Source organism: Gymnoscopelus microlampas, assembly GCF_963454915.1.
Source record: "Gymnoscopelus microlampas genome assembly, chromosome: 10".
NCBI classification, from domain to species: Eukaryota; Metazoa; Chordata; class Actinopteri; order Myctophiformes; family Myctophidae; genus Gymnoscopelus; species Gymnoscopelus microlampas.
The window spans coordinates 21248804-21267207 of record NC_139947.1 but is presented as its reverse complement, the minus strand read 5'-3'; the positions used below and the strand labels follow the sequence as shown (position 1 = coordinate 21267207).

The 18404-nt window shown below is 41.6% G+C and overlaps 1 protein-coding gene across 3 annotated transcripts in view; it reads right to left on the bottom strand.

The window, feature by feature from the left end:
• Window positions 1-7472: 7472 nt before the first annotated feature.
• tafa5l (TAFA chemokine like family member 5, like) overlaps window positions 7473-18404 on the bottom strand; it is a 38171-nt gene continuing 27239 nt past the window's right edge. Inside the window, exons 4-5 of one of the 3 annotated variants that reach the window (XM_084069273.1) lie at window positions 14363-14407; window positions 7473-8664 (exon numbers count right to left, since the gene is read on the bottom strand). In XM_084069273.1, the coding sequence (XP_083925399.1) occupies window positions 14384-14407 (24 nt within the window). In that variant the 3' untranslated portion in view covers window positions 7473-8664; window positions 14363-14383. Of the gene's footprint in view, window positions 8665-14353; window positions 14408-18404 lie in introns of all 3 variants that reach the window. The other 2 variants (XM_084069274.1, XM_084069272.1) reach the window with 2 other exon arrangements.

The window sequence follows — 18404 nt, the reverse complement described above, 5'->3', positions numbered from 1 at the left end:
TTTCCAAAAATAGCAGAAATAGCAGATCTACAAGCTGATAACACGACGTGATGTGAAACGTTGTGAGCTTGTAGATCGGCTACTTCCACTATTTGAAAAAAGTATGTATGTCAAATTTAATATTAAGTTATTAAATATGTCAGTTGTATATTGAAGTTATTCGTCATATTTGCACATTTCGTATATGTATATGTATATATGTATATTTTCGTATATGTTCCAATGTTCAAAGTCAAAAACACAATTAAATCGTTAATCGCAATTATTTCAGTGACAATTAATCGTCATGTAAAACTTCATGACCTGACACTAGGGTCTAATTTCTCAATAGAATAGTTGGGAGATCGCCTCCAACCCTTGCAGATGTAGGCTACTAGTTATATTGTATTAACATACTCTGCCATGCAGATTTGTTAAAATTCCGGATTGCAGCTTTTAGTTGGCAAATTTACAAAGAGTTGCATGGATTCCCAGTCAAGGCAGGTTCAAATAATGTTGTATTATCTTCACATTCTTATTTTTTGTTAAAATGTAACAAAAAAGTAATAAGGATAGGCATTAATACCTTTTCGATCAGGTTAAAAAATATATATTCTTGTCTCACTGGAAAAAAAAGAGTATAGAAATAAATACAGTTTAAATAAGTTCCAGATTGCAGCTTTAATCGTAGGGCTCAGTTTAGACACACAAGGAAGTGTGGCTACAGATTGAGCTTTGAGTTAAGGTTTCAGGAGATTAACAGCACCGACCGCGTGGCAGGGAGAGAGAGAGAGAGAGAGTAGAGATGATATCAAACTAATTTTCAGCTAACAGTAAATCAAAACAGCATGGAGGGCACGTCTGATTTTTTTTTTTTTTTAAATATAGCCTCAACACACAGTGTGACCGTACGTCAACTGCAAGGCCAACATAAGCATTTCGTTATTCTTTAATTGAAAAGAAGAAGAAAAAAGTAACGGTAAAAAGGGAGCTGGGAACAATCCACTTACAACAATATTTTACAATATGTTGAGTACATATTTAACGCCTGAAGGGATGTTATTATTAAAAAGTTGTTTATCTCCTATACAGAAAAGGATGTGATCGAAAAACTGGAAGCACAGAACACACAGTCCACAATTATGCACTGTAAAGTCCTGAGCGGTAATTTAACTCTGAGAGTGTACAGATAGAATCAAACGGACCCTTAAGGTCTGTTTGGTTCCACCTGTACACTCTGTACTTTGTCTGCTCTAGGTTTCCTTCTACATAATAACTCTTCAACAGAATTAGTAGATCTACAAGCTCACAACAATGAGCTTGTAGATCAGCTATTTCTGGCGAATGTCCCCATAGGGGGGGACATTGCTTTTGCTATTGTCTGCACTCAGTTAGTCTCACGTAATCAGGCGATCAGATATATCCGCCTATTTATTTGTCTGGTGAAATGTACAGTAAATTCAATATAATATATATTGAATTTACGTCCACTGCCTTGAAAACAAATCATATCACTGTCCCATAATAACTGCATCTGCAATGCAGTTATTATTATTATTATTATTTTGTGTACAGTTTTAGCCCATACATTGAATTTAGATGTCACACCAGGCGTATTAGTAGGCTGAGATCTCTGATCGTCTGGCTACATGAGACTAGCACAGTATTGCACATCTATCTATCATAGTCGAGTCCAATGGAATTTTGCTCTTGTCATGGTGCACAGCACCATGTAATATATACAATCACTATAAAAAGTGATTTAGCTGCTTTGGCACCATGGGCTTGAGCATGAGCATGTGGAGCTTTGGTGAAAATAATGAAGGTTACTGGTGTGTGAGCCAGCCAGCCTCCCTGCTAGCTAGTTACTGGCAGTCCAAATTGTCCTCTGAAATTTAAATTCTCTGTGTGCCACCTGACAGTAGCTGTATTGAAGAGCAAATCAAACAGGGACTCATTTAATCCTCACTGCAATTAGACTGCTTGAATTACACATAGAATTATGCAGTGTGTTATGACTTGATGGCAACCCTGTATTTTGCATTGTGAGTGAGTGCCAGCTGGCCATATGTTGCATCAAACCTTGATTTGCCTTGATGTAAATATCCCCTTCCTTCTCAATCTCCTTATTTTATGTCAGATTGTATGTTGTGTGGAAATATGTTTAGGCTACCCATTTCTTTACACAGCATCTTCTGTGTGTCTGCGTATTGTTGTGGTTGTTGAGGTATTAGTCAAGTACATTTTACACATAACTGAAATCAATCCTCTGCATTTACCCATCCTAACTGTGTGTCTGTCCAAATTTCTTGGGCACACTGCTAGTCGGCCAAGGAAGTAAATATTTGATGAAATAAATATTTTTCACATAATATTTTATATTTAGTGAATTCATAATCTCCCTCTGTCCCTCCATATGTGGGCAAGACATGTCATCAATAACATGTCATCAACATGACGTCAGAGAGTCACGACACGGTCTTGTTTTGCTGAAGGCATATAGCTTGTTAATTGTCTGTATGCAAGAAATGTGTAGATGAGCGAGATAGATAGTGCCAGGAAACAGTCATGTACGCACATATTGACCCTGGTGTTAAATGATGCCACTCAACGTTTTAAAATCCAATAAACAAGTCAATAGTGCCGCATGGCCATGCAGACCCTCATCACAATCAATTTCCTGCCCCTTACACGGGTCATTGGCACATTGTGACCCCTGACTTCAAATTATCAGGAGGTGGATGGCACTTGAGGCACATTATAACACAGCGACATTATCTGGCAGGCAAAATATATGACAGTGTGCCATGTTACCAAGAACGTGTACGAAAAAAAGTGTCTTTGAATTCCATATTCTTCCAAACACCTTGAATCTTTGACCTTACTGTGTCCTCGGCGTGTGTGTATGTGAGAACGACAAGTCCCGTGGCTAAATTTGGCCCAGACCTCTCTCCTTGACTCACTAAATGAGGGGAGTGAAGGATGTTGTGCTCTTCTGCATAAACGCTCGCAGCCAAATAGACTTTATTAAGACCCATAAAAAAACAACATTAAAATTCACAACCGAGGGTGCTTCGCATGACCCCCAAAGAATGATAAATTAGCTTGTGTTGCACTAGCAAAATGACCATTTTATACCTTTGTACCTCTGTAGCCTAAACCCCCCTTTTCCTTTCCGAATGACGGTTGCCCACTCCAGAGTTATTTTGAAACAACAAATATCTTTTTGTGATTTTTGTTTTTTTCCGCCCTCTCCTTCTGTGTTTGATTCCGTACCCCAAAGGAAAGCAGTAGATTGTGTGGTCAATGGCAGGCAGCATGTCTTTTTTTCACCACATACAGTACAATATACATCTGGTACATATAGTAGTCTATAATCTAGTACATCAGCTGCAGGTACTGGCTGCCCTACTTGTCTGTTAAGATTAATTTATACTCTATCACGGGAGGGTGTCGCTTGCCAAAAAGAACAGATCTACGCATGTCATACTAACTACAAAGTATAAATTAGGCTTTAGCTGGAGACTCGGTGGGGTGTAATTGTCAGAGTGTAGACACTGTCTTATCACTAGTTTGAGGGATGGCACAACAGATTCCATGTGACAGAGGCACTTCCATTTCCCAAGAGAGACAGACACGCAGGTGTCTGGGTGGCATTTTGAGGAAATGCTTATCAGTGACACTCAGGGTGTACAAGTATGATGCATGTCTCTGAGCACACAATACACAGGAGGACAGGCGTTATATATAGATTATCACACGGTCACTCGTCACTGCCCGAGCTTATCCAACCGAGGGCAGGCTCGTGCCTGCCCGAGGAGGGATAATTCGAGGTCAATAACGAACGCCAAGTGAAAATTTGTTTGTCACATACCATAGGCTGTATTTTGTTCACTTTTCCCCAGGCGGCTGTATCCGAGTGGGTAGAGAGGCTGTCTGGTAATCAGAAGGTCGCAGGTTCACCCCCCTGTCCGGCCAGTCTGTGTGTCCGAGTGACCCTGAGCAAGACACTTAACCCATGGGGACCGTATTAATGGCACTTCCTCACTGCTCCTAGTATGGGTTATAAATACAGAGGAATATTTTCACATAATGAAAATGTACATTGACAAATATCCCCATACAACGAAAGGGGACAAAATTATTATTCTTATTACTACAAAGAAAGTAGAAATACACTTTAGATTAACATTACTGTCAATGTGGAACAGCCAACAAAGGGAATTTCCCCTTGGGGACAATGAAGTCAGGTAAAGTATAGGCCCACTGGGATTCACCAACAGTGCTGGGAGAGAGTTGGCTCAGTGTGTTGCTGCCATGTCTCACCTTCGTGGTATGCAGCTATTCTATGAACCGTTGAAGGTCACCATTTTCCACTCCATTTTGGTTCCTTTGCACTCAGATAGTGTCACAGTTGGGAATTCTACCAAAAAATCTGCAGCGGTTTGGCCGAGTTCCATCCGTGTTTGACATTTTGAGTTCCTTAAGCAGGGAGGTTGCTCGCAGCGCTCGTTCAGCAGGGACAATAATATTGATCCTTTTCACAGTAGCCATTTTGACAGGTACAGCTGAAGGTAATGATCATTAATTGTGACCCATGTGTTTAATTTAGTAACTGTGTGCTAGCATGGACAGCTCATGTACAGTTAACTTCGTGCTGGCAGAAACATTTAAATGTAACACACAATTAACAGTTTATATCTGCAGCTGTGTTTACCTGTCAAAATGGCTGCAGTGAACAGGGCCCATTTGGCTGCTGTTGAAAGCTGCCTGCTGTATAACTCCTGGGGAAGTTATGGCATGAGCTTGCGCTGACTGGACATCTCTGTATAACTCCTATAATAGAACAATGTTTCCCAAACCTTTTAGCTTGAGACCCAAAAGAGAGATTTTTATGTATCGCTGGGACTCAAACTAGTGAAATATGCCTCCGATCTACACTCACTACTTCTTAAAGTTTAATTTTTTTTATTTATGACATTCTTTGGAAAACATTTAGTTTTTTTTTAATGAAATATATATCAAAAAAGTGTATCTTTTGAAATAATATATATATTTTTAAATATATAGGTACTGAACATTTTTATGGGTTACTCGCGACCCACAAAAATGTATCCGCAACTTAAATGGGTCTCGAACCACTGTTTGGGAACCAGCTTGCGCTGATTGCACAGCTGCTGTATAACTCCATGGGAGTTTTTCTCCCTGACATTCATCACCCCTCACCCATGGCAAATAAAGGGTTAGGCTTGGTATGTGATAAATTCATTTATTGTGGTGCTGTGCTCATGCCCATTGGGTAGAGTGGTATCCTATGTGTTACTAGTGAAAAATGTCTTTATTTAATATGGTAACAATTTCTATTAATAGTGCTTTTTAACTATTGGAATCAATTTCTGTTAATAATGCTTTTAACAATTAATAATGCAATTATAAGACATTATAGAGCATTTTATAATTAATTATAAGGACTGTCAAGTAATATCTCATATTTGCTGGTCATCGTGTGCTCTGAGTAAAGTAATTACATTCCTGGAGGTCTAGGCAGAAATGTTTTGTGTGATGACCACTTACAGTAGCTTATAATCACAATATAATGCATTATACCTGTAATTAAAATGCATTATAAAATCATTAATGTAGTACAACTATGAGAATTTCAGTGTTAACAAAAAGTTCTGAGAGTCACCAGCAATTACAGTATGAAGAATTATAATTCTTGACCTTATAAGTAATTATAAAATGTCTATATGATTCTTGTTATAAAAGCAAGCAGCAATGTGTTACAATTACAAGATTTTCAGGCCTGAAAATCTACTAGTGCTGATTAGAGCACTACATCACGCAAACCTGGGTAAATCAAATCCGGATTTTACATTTGTGACCGGATTTGGCCAATCAAATCTGGATGTTACATTTGTAACGCCCACATTGCAATTTTAATATAAGAAAATTATACAGTGTTATCACATATACATTTCGCCTTTTTGAAAGCCTTTTTTTAAAACTTCCATTTCTTTGAACTGGGGTTGTATTGTCACAGCAGGAGTTCCAGAAGACCAGGCATACCGCTGTTTTCTCATAGGAACCCTGTGTAGCCTACTGTAAGTCTCTACCAATAATGACCATGTGCTTGCTAGCTTAAATCCCCAGCGAGCCGTCATTGGCATCTCATTAGCACTATGCTAAGCTAATGGCTCAGTAAATTGACTTTTATGTGGGCATAAAAGCTAATTCGCTACGCTGCGACGCTGTTCACCGATGCTGTGTTTAGCAAGTCCAGGCCCCCAGGAGTGTGTTTGTGTGTCATTAACCATGTCCAGATGTCTGCTGTAAAAAGGAAGATAAGACTACAAAACAAAAATGGAGCAGATACCCTGAAACTTCAAAAGGGAAGATAAGGCTCCAAAAAGAAATGGAGCCGGTACCCTGAAACGTCATCATGCACCGTTATGGTTGCTTTTCTCTGGGACGGACATTTTCACAACATTAAGAATAGCATTTTCAAAGCTCTGTTTGCCAATACAAGCAAATTTTCAACCATCACCTCTGTCTGTCATGAGTCTGCATAGTAAAATCCCGTTCATTTATCAATTTGTAACTCTGAGAGTGTACAAATGTAACCAAATGGGCCCAGGTCCATTTGGTTACATTTGGCTAAATTTTCTTTGATACGGATGCCTGTCCGTCTGCCCGTCCATACGTGTATGTCTGTACATCCATATCTATCCATGTACTGTACTGTACATATGTACGTACGTCCTAACCTCGTGACATATGTCAGGAACGCCATGAGGGAATTTCCTGACATTTGGCACAAGTGTCCACTTGGACTCAAGGATGCTAAGGTCAATGTCACTGTGAAGGTCACGCACGGCCCAAACACACAAACGCACACACGGACGCACACGCGTACGCCCACACACACACACACACACACACACACACACACACACAAAGAGGCTGCCTGCCACATGTATGCAGGTGATGCAAACGTGTGCAGTGCACAGATGGACACGTAAACACACAAGCCGAGGGAAAGTAGGCTCACCTTTTATCCTGCTGTTTTTTTTTAAGAACACATACTGTACATTACATTTACATGGAGATATATTGTACTGTAATTCTGACAAAGAAAGGGAAAAAAGAAAAGAAAAACTAATTCCCAATATCTTCTCTCATTTTCTGCCTTATTTCTTGCTGAAATTATATTTATGGCACATAAAAATACTGCAAATGCATTTGCTATTTCAAGTATATTACACATCTGCAGTCAGGCGACTGCACATTCTGTTTTACGACCCAAATATGTTGCATAGCAAAACATATGCAATTTAGACAGCAACGCTGAAATACATTTCATCGCTCACGAATGGATTTTAATCACAGAATTTAACTTATGCGACAGCTCTTTCAATACCCCCCCCCCCCCCCCCCCCCCAATATAAATATACCTATATATCAAAGAAGGAAAATCAATGTCTAAACACGGCTCCTGATGAATACAAATGAGTCCAATGTATGTAAGACTGCCGATGTCTGATTTGGACATGTCCCAAAAATATACAAGAGTATTAATGACATGTTGTATATGATTTATTTCACAGTGTATCTCAGGATGCACAGACCCCAGCTCACGCACGCATGTGCGCATGTGTGCACACAAACACACGCGCACGCATGCACGCACGAGCACGCACACGCACACGCACACACACACACACACACACACACACACACACACACACACACACACGCACACGCACACGCACACGCACACAGATGTCCGATGAGCACACCCGTTTAGTGTGCAGGTGATTTTACTGATGAAATCTATGGGGATAGCTAGTCTACAATTGCATCACATACAGTACATACGATATGAGCCACGTCAGTCAACAATGTCCCCATGTCACTCGCACGGTCACCGCCCCCCTGTCCGTCCATTCACCTCGTTCACTGGAGAAAGTGTCACATCCAAATAAGTTTGTATCATTCCCTCAGAGTCTCATGCCGTTTCAAAATGTCCACTCGATGCATGTGGTTTCTGGAGTTAATGTAGGCTAGAGTGTAGCAAGTTTTACTGTACTACATGTACAGTAGGACACAAGGGACATGGCTGGAATCCGTTCAAAGACATGTCTCAATCCCCAAGAATGTTCCTCTTTATGAACGAGCACAGTCATCCAACACATCTCTGTTGTAGTTTGGAATAAACCTGGGATGGATCCACAGCAGTGGTGGGAGAGGGGGGGGGCTCTGAGTTTTGAAAGTCCTTGTCATGAGTTTTAAGCAAAGCCATTAGTAAGGAAATGTCCACGAGATGTCCTCCCCAGAAGAGCAGATGTTGGCACATGACAAAACAATACAAAGTAGTTCAAAACCAACTGAAATACCACAAATGTTCTTTACAGGTGTTTGCTGTAAAATTAACTTTTCATAATCTGATTTGGGTGAAGATTCCATGCCGATGGTGTGCCATGACGCTCTCCTCTCAGAGAGTTCAGGGTGGTTTTTGGACCAAATTGAAGAGCTGAGGGTGTTTACTGTGGTGATGGAGGGTTTCCAGGAGTTTGCAGTGAAGGTCAGGGCTTTGTGTTTCAGTGATGAGCGTTGCAGTGGTGAGTGGACGCGATGGTGTAGTGATTGGCCTCAGTCCCTGTTGCAGCATGGATGTCGATAAACCTGCATGACAGTGGGCAGAGGAAGAGGAGGGGAAAAAGGAGGGAAAAAAACTCATTACCAGGTGCCGGGTTGTGCTGGGCTGAGCCTTTGTCTTTTCCAGCTGTTATCTGTTATGCTAATAAGGGTAATTTATAGTTTGTCGAATTTCAAAAGGGTCTATGAAAAGTATTAAAAAGTGTCAATGTGACACTTTGAAAAACAAAGTTGAAATTACTGTTTTTGACCAGCAACATGGTTGTGCAATAAAGTATAAATAAAAAAGGGCCTTCCACACCAAGACTGATAGCTAGGAAGATAAGTATTTAACGGTATTGATGTGATCCTCACACTGATGAACGATAACGTTCTGTAAACACGTTGAACGTTGTTGAACATGACATCCTGTAAATCTAGATGGATTTTGATTGGTTGTTAAGGGTTTCTATCATTCTTCAAATTGCTCTGAAAGTGATCGCGACTATATCGCTCCCCAGTGACGTAATTGTCATGGTGGACCACACCATTATTTTTTTTCACTACTTTTTTTTAGATTTGTTTCTTTAACCACAAGCCCAAAATAGGAACGTCTGTTTGAAAGTGGTACATGTTTATGGCTAGTTTAATCATCCTGCTGACAGTTCAGTCACAGTCAACTAGAATTCTAAACAGGCCAGCGCCAGGTCACAAATGGGGCTCAGAAGGGCTGAAGTCTTTCACAGTTGGAATCTGTACAGAAGCGGGCTGGTATTGTGAGAGACTTCATACCCATCATTTTCACAGCACAGCATGACACGTCACACAGCCCTGTGGAGGAAAATGGGAAATTGAACTTTCTCCACAAGCTCGAGCTCGGTCTAATAAAAATGTTCATGATTGGAAATCAGACATTACAGAAAAAGTCTGGACTGGCACATACAAGTACACCCCTGTCTTGTCGGTTTCAGGGAGAAATTCTGAAGTTGATGACATATTTTAGATAAAAAAAAAAGACCAAGGGTGACAGAACTAAATATTTTAAATGTTCGCTTTAAAAAATATATAATCCAAAATTTGCCACGAATTTTCACAATTTTTTTCAAAGATATTTTTTAAATAGCCAGAGAAATCTAAAAATGACACACAGATGCGTTCCCGGTCTTAATGGGTTAACCACTTAAACCCTAACGGAAAGCGTTTGCAGAAAATAGCAGATCTACAAGCTTTCAACGCGCCGCATACAACACGTTGTAAGCTTGTAGATCTGCTATTTTCAGCGAATACATTTGATGTAGAGCGAAAAACAGATAATACACTAGCATAGAGCCCTGAGGGACACAGCTCAACCATATGGGGTTTAAGTGGTTAAAGCTACAATCTGTAATTCTCATGTCCTACAGAGGATTCAAACCCCTGTCTCCCACGTGGGAGACCAAACTTCTACCGCTCTTCAAGAGGGATTCTCTGCTTGGCCAGGGGAGATATTGCGCTTATGAGCTTCAGACGGTACTTCTTGTCAACCAGTCGGTGTCCTTCCATCAGGGTCAACATCTCTCAATGGAAGAGTTAGGGAGGCCACATCTAAGCACTGCAGATGTGCTATTTTATTAACATACTCTACCAAGGTTCAAGGTTTCTTTATTCTTACATCATGTTTATGGCTACATAAGAGCACAATTAATACAACCCCAGCAAATAATAGAGGGGGGGGGGGGGATAATAAGAGGATAACAGTATTTAGTTCACAGTTTATTTGTTACAAACAGACAAACTGTTTAAAAAACAAACTGTTTGTATAAAATTACGGATCACAGCTTTCAAGTTGGCAAATTTACAAAGAGTTGCATGGATTCCCATGTCAAGGCAAATCAATATTTATAAATGATAAATGTCCTCAACGTGCCTTTAGTAATAATACCTGTGCTCTGTATTTGAGCAGTCATGTTCAAGGGGGCGGGATTCTATTCAAGCTCAAGCAGAATCCCTTCTGCTCTTTAAAAAGCACTAGAGGTTCAGGAGTTATGAACTAATCAATTTACCGTAATTGCTTTTAAGTGATATTTGATAATCAGTAATCTAATAAAAGAATCGATTAATAATCAACCCCTATATTCGGCATCTCATTATAGGCAAACATCGTAAACATTTTTTAAAATAGCTGATCTAAAAGCTCACAACATGTCACAATGCAACACTTTGAGAGCTTGTAGATCGGCTGTTTTCAAAATTTTTGCACGACACCGTTGTGAGACTAAGTATAAAATAGGGCTTACGTATATAATCGGTTCATTGATATATACAACTTTTTTTTCTTCAAAACCCTGCTTCTTGATTATTCGATGAATCCAAAATGTAATCGATAGAATAATCTCTAAGGAAATAATCAATAGTTGCAGCCCTGAAAAGCACTCAGTTACTGCAGGCTCACCTGCACGTAGGCTTGGGCAAACCTGAATGCAACTAACCGACCTTGACAACGGTTTCCAAGGGAACAAAGCTCGACGGAACATAAGGCTGGTCCCCAAGTCATATTAATTACGCTGACCAATTACCACAGTCGATGACGTTTAGGGAATGACATTTGAAAACCACACATTTGCTTAACCACTTGGACCCCAGCATCCCTACAAGCTAGCAGATCTACAAGCTCGAGCTGAGCTTGTAGATCGGCTATTTTTGGTGAAGAGATTTGGTGGAGAGTGAAACAAGAATTAATTGGATATAAACATATCCAATTTGACTGTGTGTGCAGTGTTGTAGTGCTACTCAGTGCTACTATTAGAAGTGGGGGAGCACCCCATAACACACTTGCTCGCGCACATGCATGCGCATTCACGTGCACACGCATTTGCGCGCACGTGTGCAACGCGCGCGGACACGCATGCACACTATAAAAACATAGTAAACAGTATTGGTATCAAAATGTACTTAAAGTACCAAAAGTAAAAAGTACTCATTATGCAGAATAATATTATGCTTCACAAGTTGTCAAATGTATGAAAATCATTTGAAAATAGCAGATCTACAAGCTCACAATGCGTCACATCGCGACGCATAGTGGGCTTGTAGTAGCCTGGTTCCTGACCATAGACCCCGCCCACTCTCTGAGTGAGCTCCTCTTGGTCTGGCATTATAGACAGGTTTCCTGTTAGTAAACATGAGAGGATATGACCGCGCAGAGGAGGGGGAAGCCTATAGAGGGCGCCATTACCCGCAGCAGCTCTGGTCAAATGTCCATTCAAAAAAGAAATGATCTTCACCGGGTTTAATGAAAGTAGATTAAATTATGCAGTTTGTAATACCTTGTTTACTCAATAAAAATGATTTGTCGGAAGCTGGATCTGTTTGTATATAATAGCAGCATTATGCCTATTATGCCTATAATAGCAGAATTATGGCTATCTAACTCCCGAACATAACAACAGAGTGAACGGCGCAACAATTCGTTTCCCCCGAGCATGCGCAGATTGCGCATTCTGCTCTGTGATGACGTCGCGCGGAAATCCGTCAATAATGTCAGCCTATAGATGGCTTTTCGCGATCGAAGAGATACCTGACAAATCAGAGTCTGAGGTGGGAGTGGTCTAACGACAAGCCAATCAGTGAATAACTGCTAAAACAAGCTGTACGATGACGTCAGATGTAGGCGGATCCGTGAATCTCTTGTGATTGGTTTAGGGAAATTCGAATCCCCTCCCTCTAGCAATCGCGGACACTGCAGCCAATGTCAGACTGAAGCTCCACGCAGCTTCTGTCTGATAATCAGGCTAGGCTTGTAGGCTATTTTAAAATGACAGAAATGTATATAGGGCTGAAGTGGGTAATGTATGTTTTGTAATAATACTCAAAATCTACAAAGTAACTAGTAACTAAAGTTTTCAAATAATTGTAGTGGAGTAAAAAGTATAATATTTGCCTCTGAGATGTAGCGGAGTAGAAGGAAATACTCCTGTAAAGTAAAAATACCCCGAAATTGTACTTAAGTACAGTACTTGAGTAAATGTACTTGGTTACTTTACACCACTGGCTATTAGACGCTGACACGATCGTCAATCAGATGAGGGACTCGAGTGTTAGGATCCCATCTCCAGGAGGCCGTCGTTTAGGATAGATCCTATAGCCCGAAGGGACAGTCGTGGGTTTTATTTGTTGTTGTTGGTTGTCAGGGCGATATCACAACCAATCAATGGACGAGTTCTGTCTGGCCTCGTCCGCTGGTCGCGGTGATAGCACTGGCCTGGCTTTTTTTAAAGTCACGCCTCCTTTCCACAGCCACGCCCCCTTTCCTGCCTTGGGTATAATTAATATCATATTTAATATGAACGGGAGTACACACCTTCTTATTGCCGGGTATGTACAGTATAGGACTGTGTGACACACAGTCAAAAAGTGTACCAAGTAGGTCCGTTTCGTTAAGTATAGAGGGTTTACGTAAGTGGTTAAGTCTTCCGATTACATTCCATTACCCCCCTCCCCCCAATAAGAAATCTCTCCATAAATATATCACAGAGTGCTTCCTTACTTCTGCAGGAGACTTGGCCATCTTAAGTAGCCTCTCCTTTTCAAGTAGCCTCCATGGGCTTTGTTAATGTGCAGCCGTACGCATTTCAAAACATCTACCTTTGATTTCACTTCTGACTGTTTCTCTGCATAGCCAGATCAAAGTTGCACCGTACTCTGGTGGGAGAAGGAGCCAATTGGGTCTTACTCACGTGTTAAGAGAGCATTAATTAAAGAAAGGGACACTGTGAAAACGTCTCTTAGAGTTAAAATGAAGACTCAGGACTTTCCAGTGTGGAGGGAGCAGTTCCTGATGGAAAATAAATGATTAAAGCATCCGACCGTCGACACAACATGGCTGTATGCTGTGGCCTGAGTTAACCACTTAAGCCCTATACTTCGTCACACAATGCATGGTGAAAACAAGGTACACAACGTACGTTGTGAGGTTGTAGATCTGTGATTTTTGCATTGTTTTAAAAAATGTTTTACAATATAACGTCATGCCTAAAATCTGTATGTAGGCTAGGATGAAAGTGGTTTAGGGGTGAAACAGTTGACTAATCAATGTAATACAAAATATTACAATTTAATAATAACAATCAAACATTTTATTATTTTTTTAACAGTAGCAAAAATATCAAAATAGCAGATCTACAAGCTCACAGTGCGGCGCCATGCGTCAAATATTGTGCTGGTAGATCGGCTATTTTCGTTGTTTTTGTGCGACACCGAAATATAAAACAGACAAATCGATTTAGACGATTGTGAAAAATCGATTAGAATTTCAAGTTGACAAGTTGTTGATAGATTATGATGAATACATTTTTTTTCTTACAAAACGTGCTTGTCGATTATTCAATTAATCACAACAATATTCAATTGCATGTTTAATATTCAATATTCAATTGCATGTTTAGATGGAGACGCAAGGCTGAGCGTTTTCAAAGATTTCACACTCTGGAAGGTGGCTTCACTTTGCTACGTTTTCAACCCCCGACAACACCATTGCCGTCTAAACGGACGGCACATCTGATATTTCATTTTGCCGTTATTCTCTAGAGAGCAGGGCCTTCTTGTTAACATCGCAGGCTCTTCAAAGATGAATGTGTACTTCTGTGCTCTGAAAAGACAAGTGCTTCACAAGATGCAGGAATGAAAACGTCCTTGTGGGTGTAAATGCACCAAGGCTGTATTGTCTCTGAGCTTCATTCGGTATAGAAGATAAACTCACAGTACTTACTCGCTGCATTCTCCCAGCTCTCTACGATGGCTCCTTTGGCAAAGGCTAGAAAGAAGAAGAGAAGGTCGACATCAGAGAAACAAAAGTGAAGACTTCACAGTATTTTACCAAAATAAACTATCATGCAACCCCCGCCCCCCCCCCCCACCCCCCCACCAACCCCACCCCCTCAGTGAATTGGCCTTGGACGCGGAACAGCATATGTCCTTGTTAAACCACAGATGGCGCAGCTCTCAATTATATCCAAGGCAGTGTGTTGGAGAAAGAAGGTTATTTTGTCATCTGCTACATTTTATGACCTCCATGGACTCTGCCTCTCTTTGTAACGTCCGCCAGAACTTCTGGGGTTAACGGACGAGAGTGACCCGTGCTTCTATGAATCTATTTCACCCACGTTGATTTCAAATTAATAATCTAATGTATCATATCAGCTGTAGGGAATAACAATAAAGAAAAGTAGTGTGTTAATTTCACCTCTCTGTAGCTCTCTGAGCAACAACTGGCCATTTCCCACTCTCGCACCGTGTTAATACTGGACATGAAATGGCTGTGTTTTCCTCTTGACTGGAGGAAGAAAACAGCTCCCTCGGCTTCTTGATGTTGGTGAATGAGCCACTTTTGTGCAGATAATGGCCGGGCTAATCATAATCAGGAAGCTAATGGCCTGTTCAGCCAATCGCGCCGGTCGAGGCGGGACGGCTGTCTGGGCAGCGCATTGGCATTCCCAGCAGCCCCTGCTCTCCCCTATGTGCTGTGCCAGGCATTCTGCAGCAGCGGGGTGAACTTGGTATTCTGCTGCCCACCCGGCCTGCCGTTCCACGTGTCTGTCTGTCTGTCTCTCTGTGGCTGTCTGTCCGCCTGCAGTCCTCTGATCCACCAACATGTCATCTAAATGCTAAGTATTTTCTATTGCATCTTTAAATCAAAACAAGAACTGGGTGCCGAGGGCGGGTGAGGGGTGCAGGGGGGGGGGAAAGCTGATAGGGCCAACACAGAATCTTCACAGCAAACCTCTTGGCTCTTTGATTACATTGAGGGGGGGGGGTGAGAGAAAATGTCGAGTGAATGTTTAGACCCTTCTGTGTTTTCTCTGTCGGTGTGAGAGGAATTCCAAGATCATGCCATCTATTCAAACGTACGAGGGCGAAAAGCTACATGATAGATGGCAATACACATAGACTTGGTGCTTTCTTCCCCTGCCATTCTAGGAAAAAATAAGAAAAGAAAAAAACAAGAGCTTTTCGTTTTCCTTTCAATCTAAAGACGGGCACTGCTGTACCTTTATTCCTCCCCACAATAGAACCCCCACCAATTCCCTCCCTCGCTCTCTATCTCGCTCCCTAGCTATTGATCGGAGGGATTCTTGAAGTCAGGAGCAGAGTGCTGAGGCGGCAGAAGTCGGGACTATTAACTGCTCCTACTAATTAAAAGGGTAACAAGGTGAGGTGGGCCCCCATGAGATGAGGTGGGCAGGAGACAGAGAGGGCCTGCTCGCCTGCCAACCATGAACCGCTGAGCAGTACTCACACTGCCCATGCTGGTTACAAGGCAAGAAGCCAGGGGCACTGCAGACATATTCATCTAACGCTGGCACGGGGGGGGGGGGGGGGGGGGATTGAGAGATTGAGGAGGGGATAGAAAGACACTAATGAGCATTTTGCTAATTGTACAGGTTGCTAATTGCCCATGCTGGGGGTGAAAGTGAAACTCCTGTATCCCAGCCTGGAGCGATAGGTGCTTTTGTTCGAGCCTGCCTTGTGCATACAGTAATCAGCGTAAATGATTACGTTTCAGAGTTCAAATGAAGGCTGGGATCTATGAAAGAGTGCCAGCAGGCGCTGGCAAAAACATTATAAACGATTCAATTAAACTCTTTCCCTTATCATCAAAACAGCATATTTGGAGGATCAAAGCCTCTTCGAAATGGAGCACGCTTCAGATTACCCAAATAAACGCGCAAAAAAGGGTAATTCTGCCAACCCCTCTACATAGAAAGTCTGCCTAGTGGAACATCCACCTCAGGTAAAGCAGCTTGTTTGTTTACTGCTCAAGGGGTGTCAGGGTGGACTGCTATATAGAGGACTTCACTGCCTTCATGAACTAAAGACTCCCAGAGCTACAGTACTAGCTATTAGCAGCCACTAGAAATGCTGTTATTATAAGGCTGACACGCACAGGTACAGTATAGGCTACTCAATACATGCATAAAGCAACGTTATGCCTTTTTTTCAATATCTCTGCTGTCCGGCAGAAACCAAAAATGTTCATTTTTAAGGAGATGAAAAAGAAAGTGGAGTTAGAAGGTTTTGTTCATCATTGATAAGAACAGCTGAATGGACCTCCAAGTTCACAATGAGGTTGGAGGTCAAAAGGGGGTGGAACCTGGAGTCAGCTAAACCAGCTATCCGGTGGAGTTAGCTGGTTTAGCTGAAAGTTTGAGGATCCAATGGAGTTAGCTGGTTTTGTCAGAAGCGCTTTTTAATGCTTTTCATTGGTTCAATATTTTTTTTTACCAACACACAGACGTAAAGGGTGTTCAATTTATGGAAAAAAATGCAAAAGCGTCAAAATGGAGTTAGCTGGTTTCTGCCGGACAGCAACGATACCATCTTCATATATGGGTTCTCGCCGATGGCATCATTTGAAGAAATAAGGTACCTTCATCAGGTATCACAGTTGGGGATACCTGATGAAGTCAGTTGGACCGAAACGGTGTACTCGCAACGCATTGACTGCCTGCTCCTACGCACCTGTCCCAGACAGTAGACCTTTTTAACATTACTCCTGTGGGGGAAATTCAGTTTCAGCACAACGCAGCTGATGGCTGCTCAGATGGCTAGGATGAGCATTCAGGGAGGAACTGTTAGGGGATTAAGTAGACACTGCGTCACTTATTCTGGGTGGGAACTGAAGCTGTACAGGGCCAAAAATGTGTAATTATCTGTGAAACACCTCACTCTGCCGGCTCTCCGTCACTGGTTGGGTAGACATCATGTGGAAACTACTCCGGGCGGTTCATTGGTAGGGTGACGAATGTGTACATTCAAGATATTTTTCAGTGCTGATTTCATCACTGCGGGCAGAGGTGCTTGCAGTAGAATAATGGGCCTACAGTAAGTATTACAGAAAAGAAAAGATCCAAGGGGCACAAAAATGACTTTGCGAGTCAAATCTGCCTCTGTGTTTTCATTCCACAGGCTGTGCATCCATTAACATTATTCTAGACCATAACTTGCTCTGAAATGTGTGTGGGGGGGTGCTCAAAGTGATCGCAGAAGAAGGGCAACGCATTCGCTCCGAGAGTGAGACAGAGACAAGCGACTAGTAACATGCAGCAAGAAGAAATAAAGAGCTGGATTAATAGGTGGTGGCAGCAGAAAGAATGAACCACAAAAGATGTTGCTTTATTTATCCTTCAGAACAAAGGCATTGCCAAAGGAGACATCAGCTCTTGTCAGTGATGTCATGAACTTAACTAGCTTCTTAAATGGAAACCGCAACATGAGAGGCTTGGGAAATGAAAAGATAAAAGGAGGAAACTGGGAGTCAGTGAACGGAATCAAAGTAACCTAAACGTTTCTCTCTCTACTGTATCTCTCATGTCTCCATCCCAGGTTCAATGTTATCCGGCAAGCAGACGAGTACAAAACCAATACGTGCATTTCTCATGTACACTCGATAAATGAAAGATCGAGAAACAAATAGGAATGGACAATATTTGCTTATCTACCATAACATCTATCATTTGTCCTGTATGTAGTACTGAGATTCATGCTGACTGAATGAGTTGAATTTCATCGCCCCTGCATGAAAAGCATTGGAAATGGCACAGCAACCCACAGCATCCTTCTCTTGGAGTTCGGCCAGCTTACAATCTGATAAGTTGACCTGACAACTGTCACTTCACCAACAGGGACCAGAATACACAGCAGCCTTTGGAATTAAACCAAGTAGCACAGTCAGCGTATACAGTGTATACAAACTGGGTTTGTGCTCCTTTTTTTTTTTTAAAGAATACATTTCTACTGTAGTGCAAGTACCA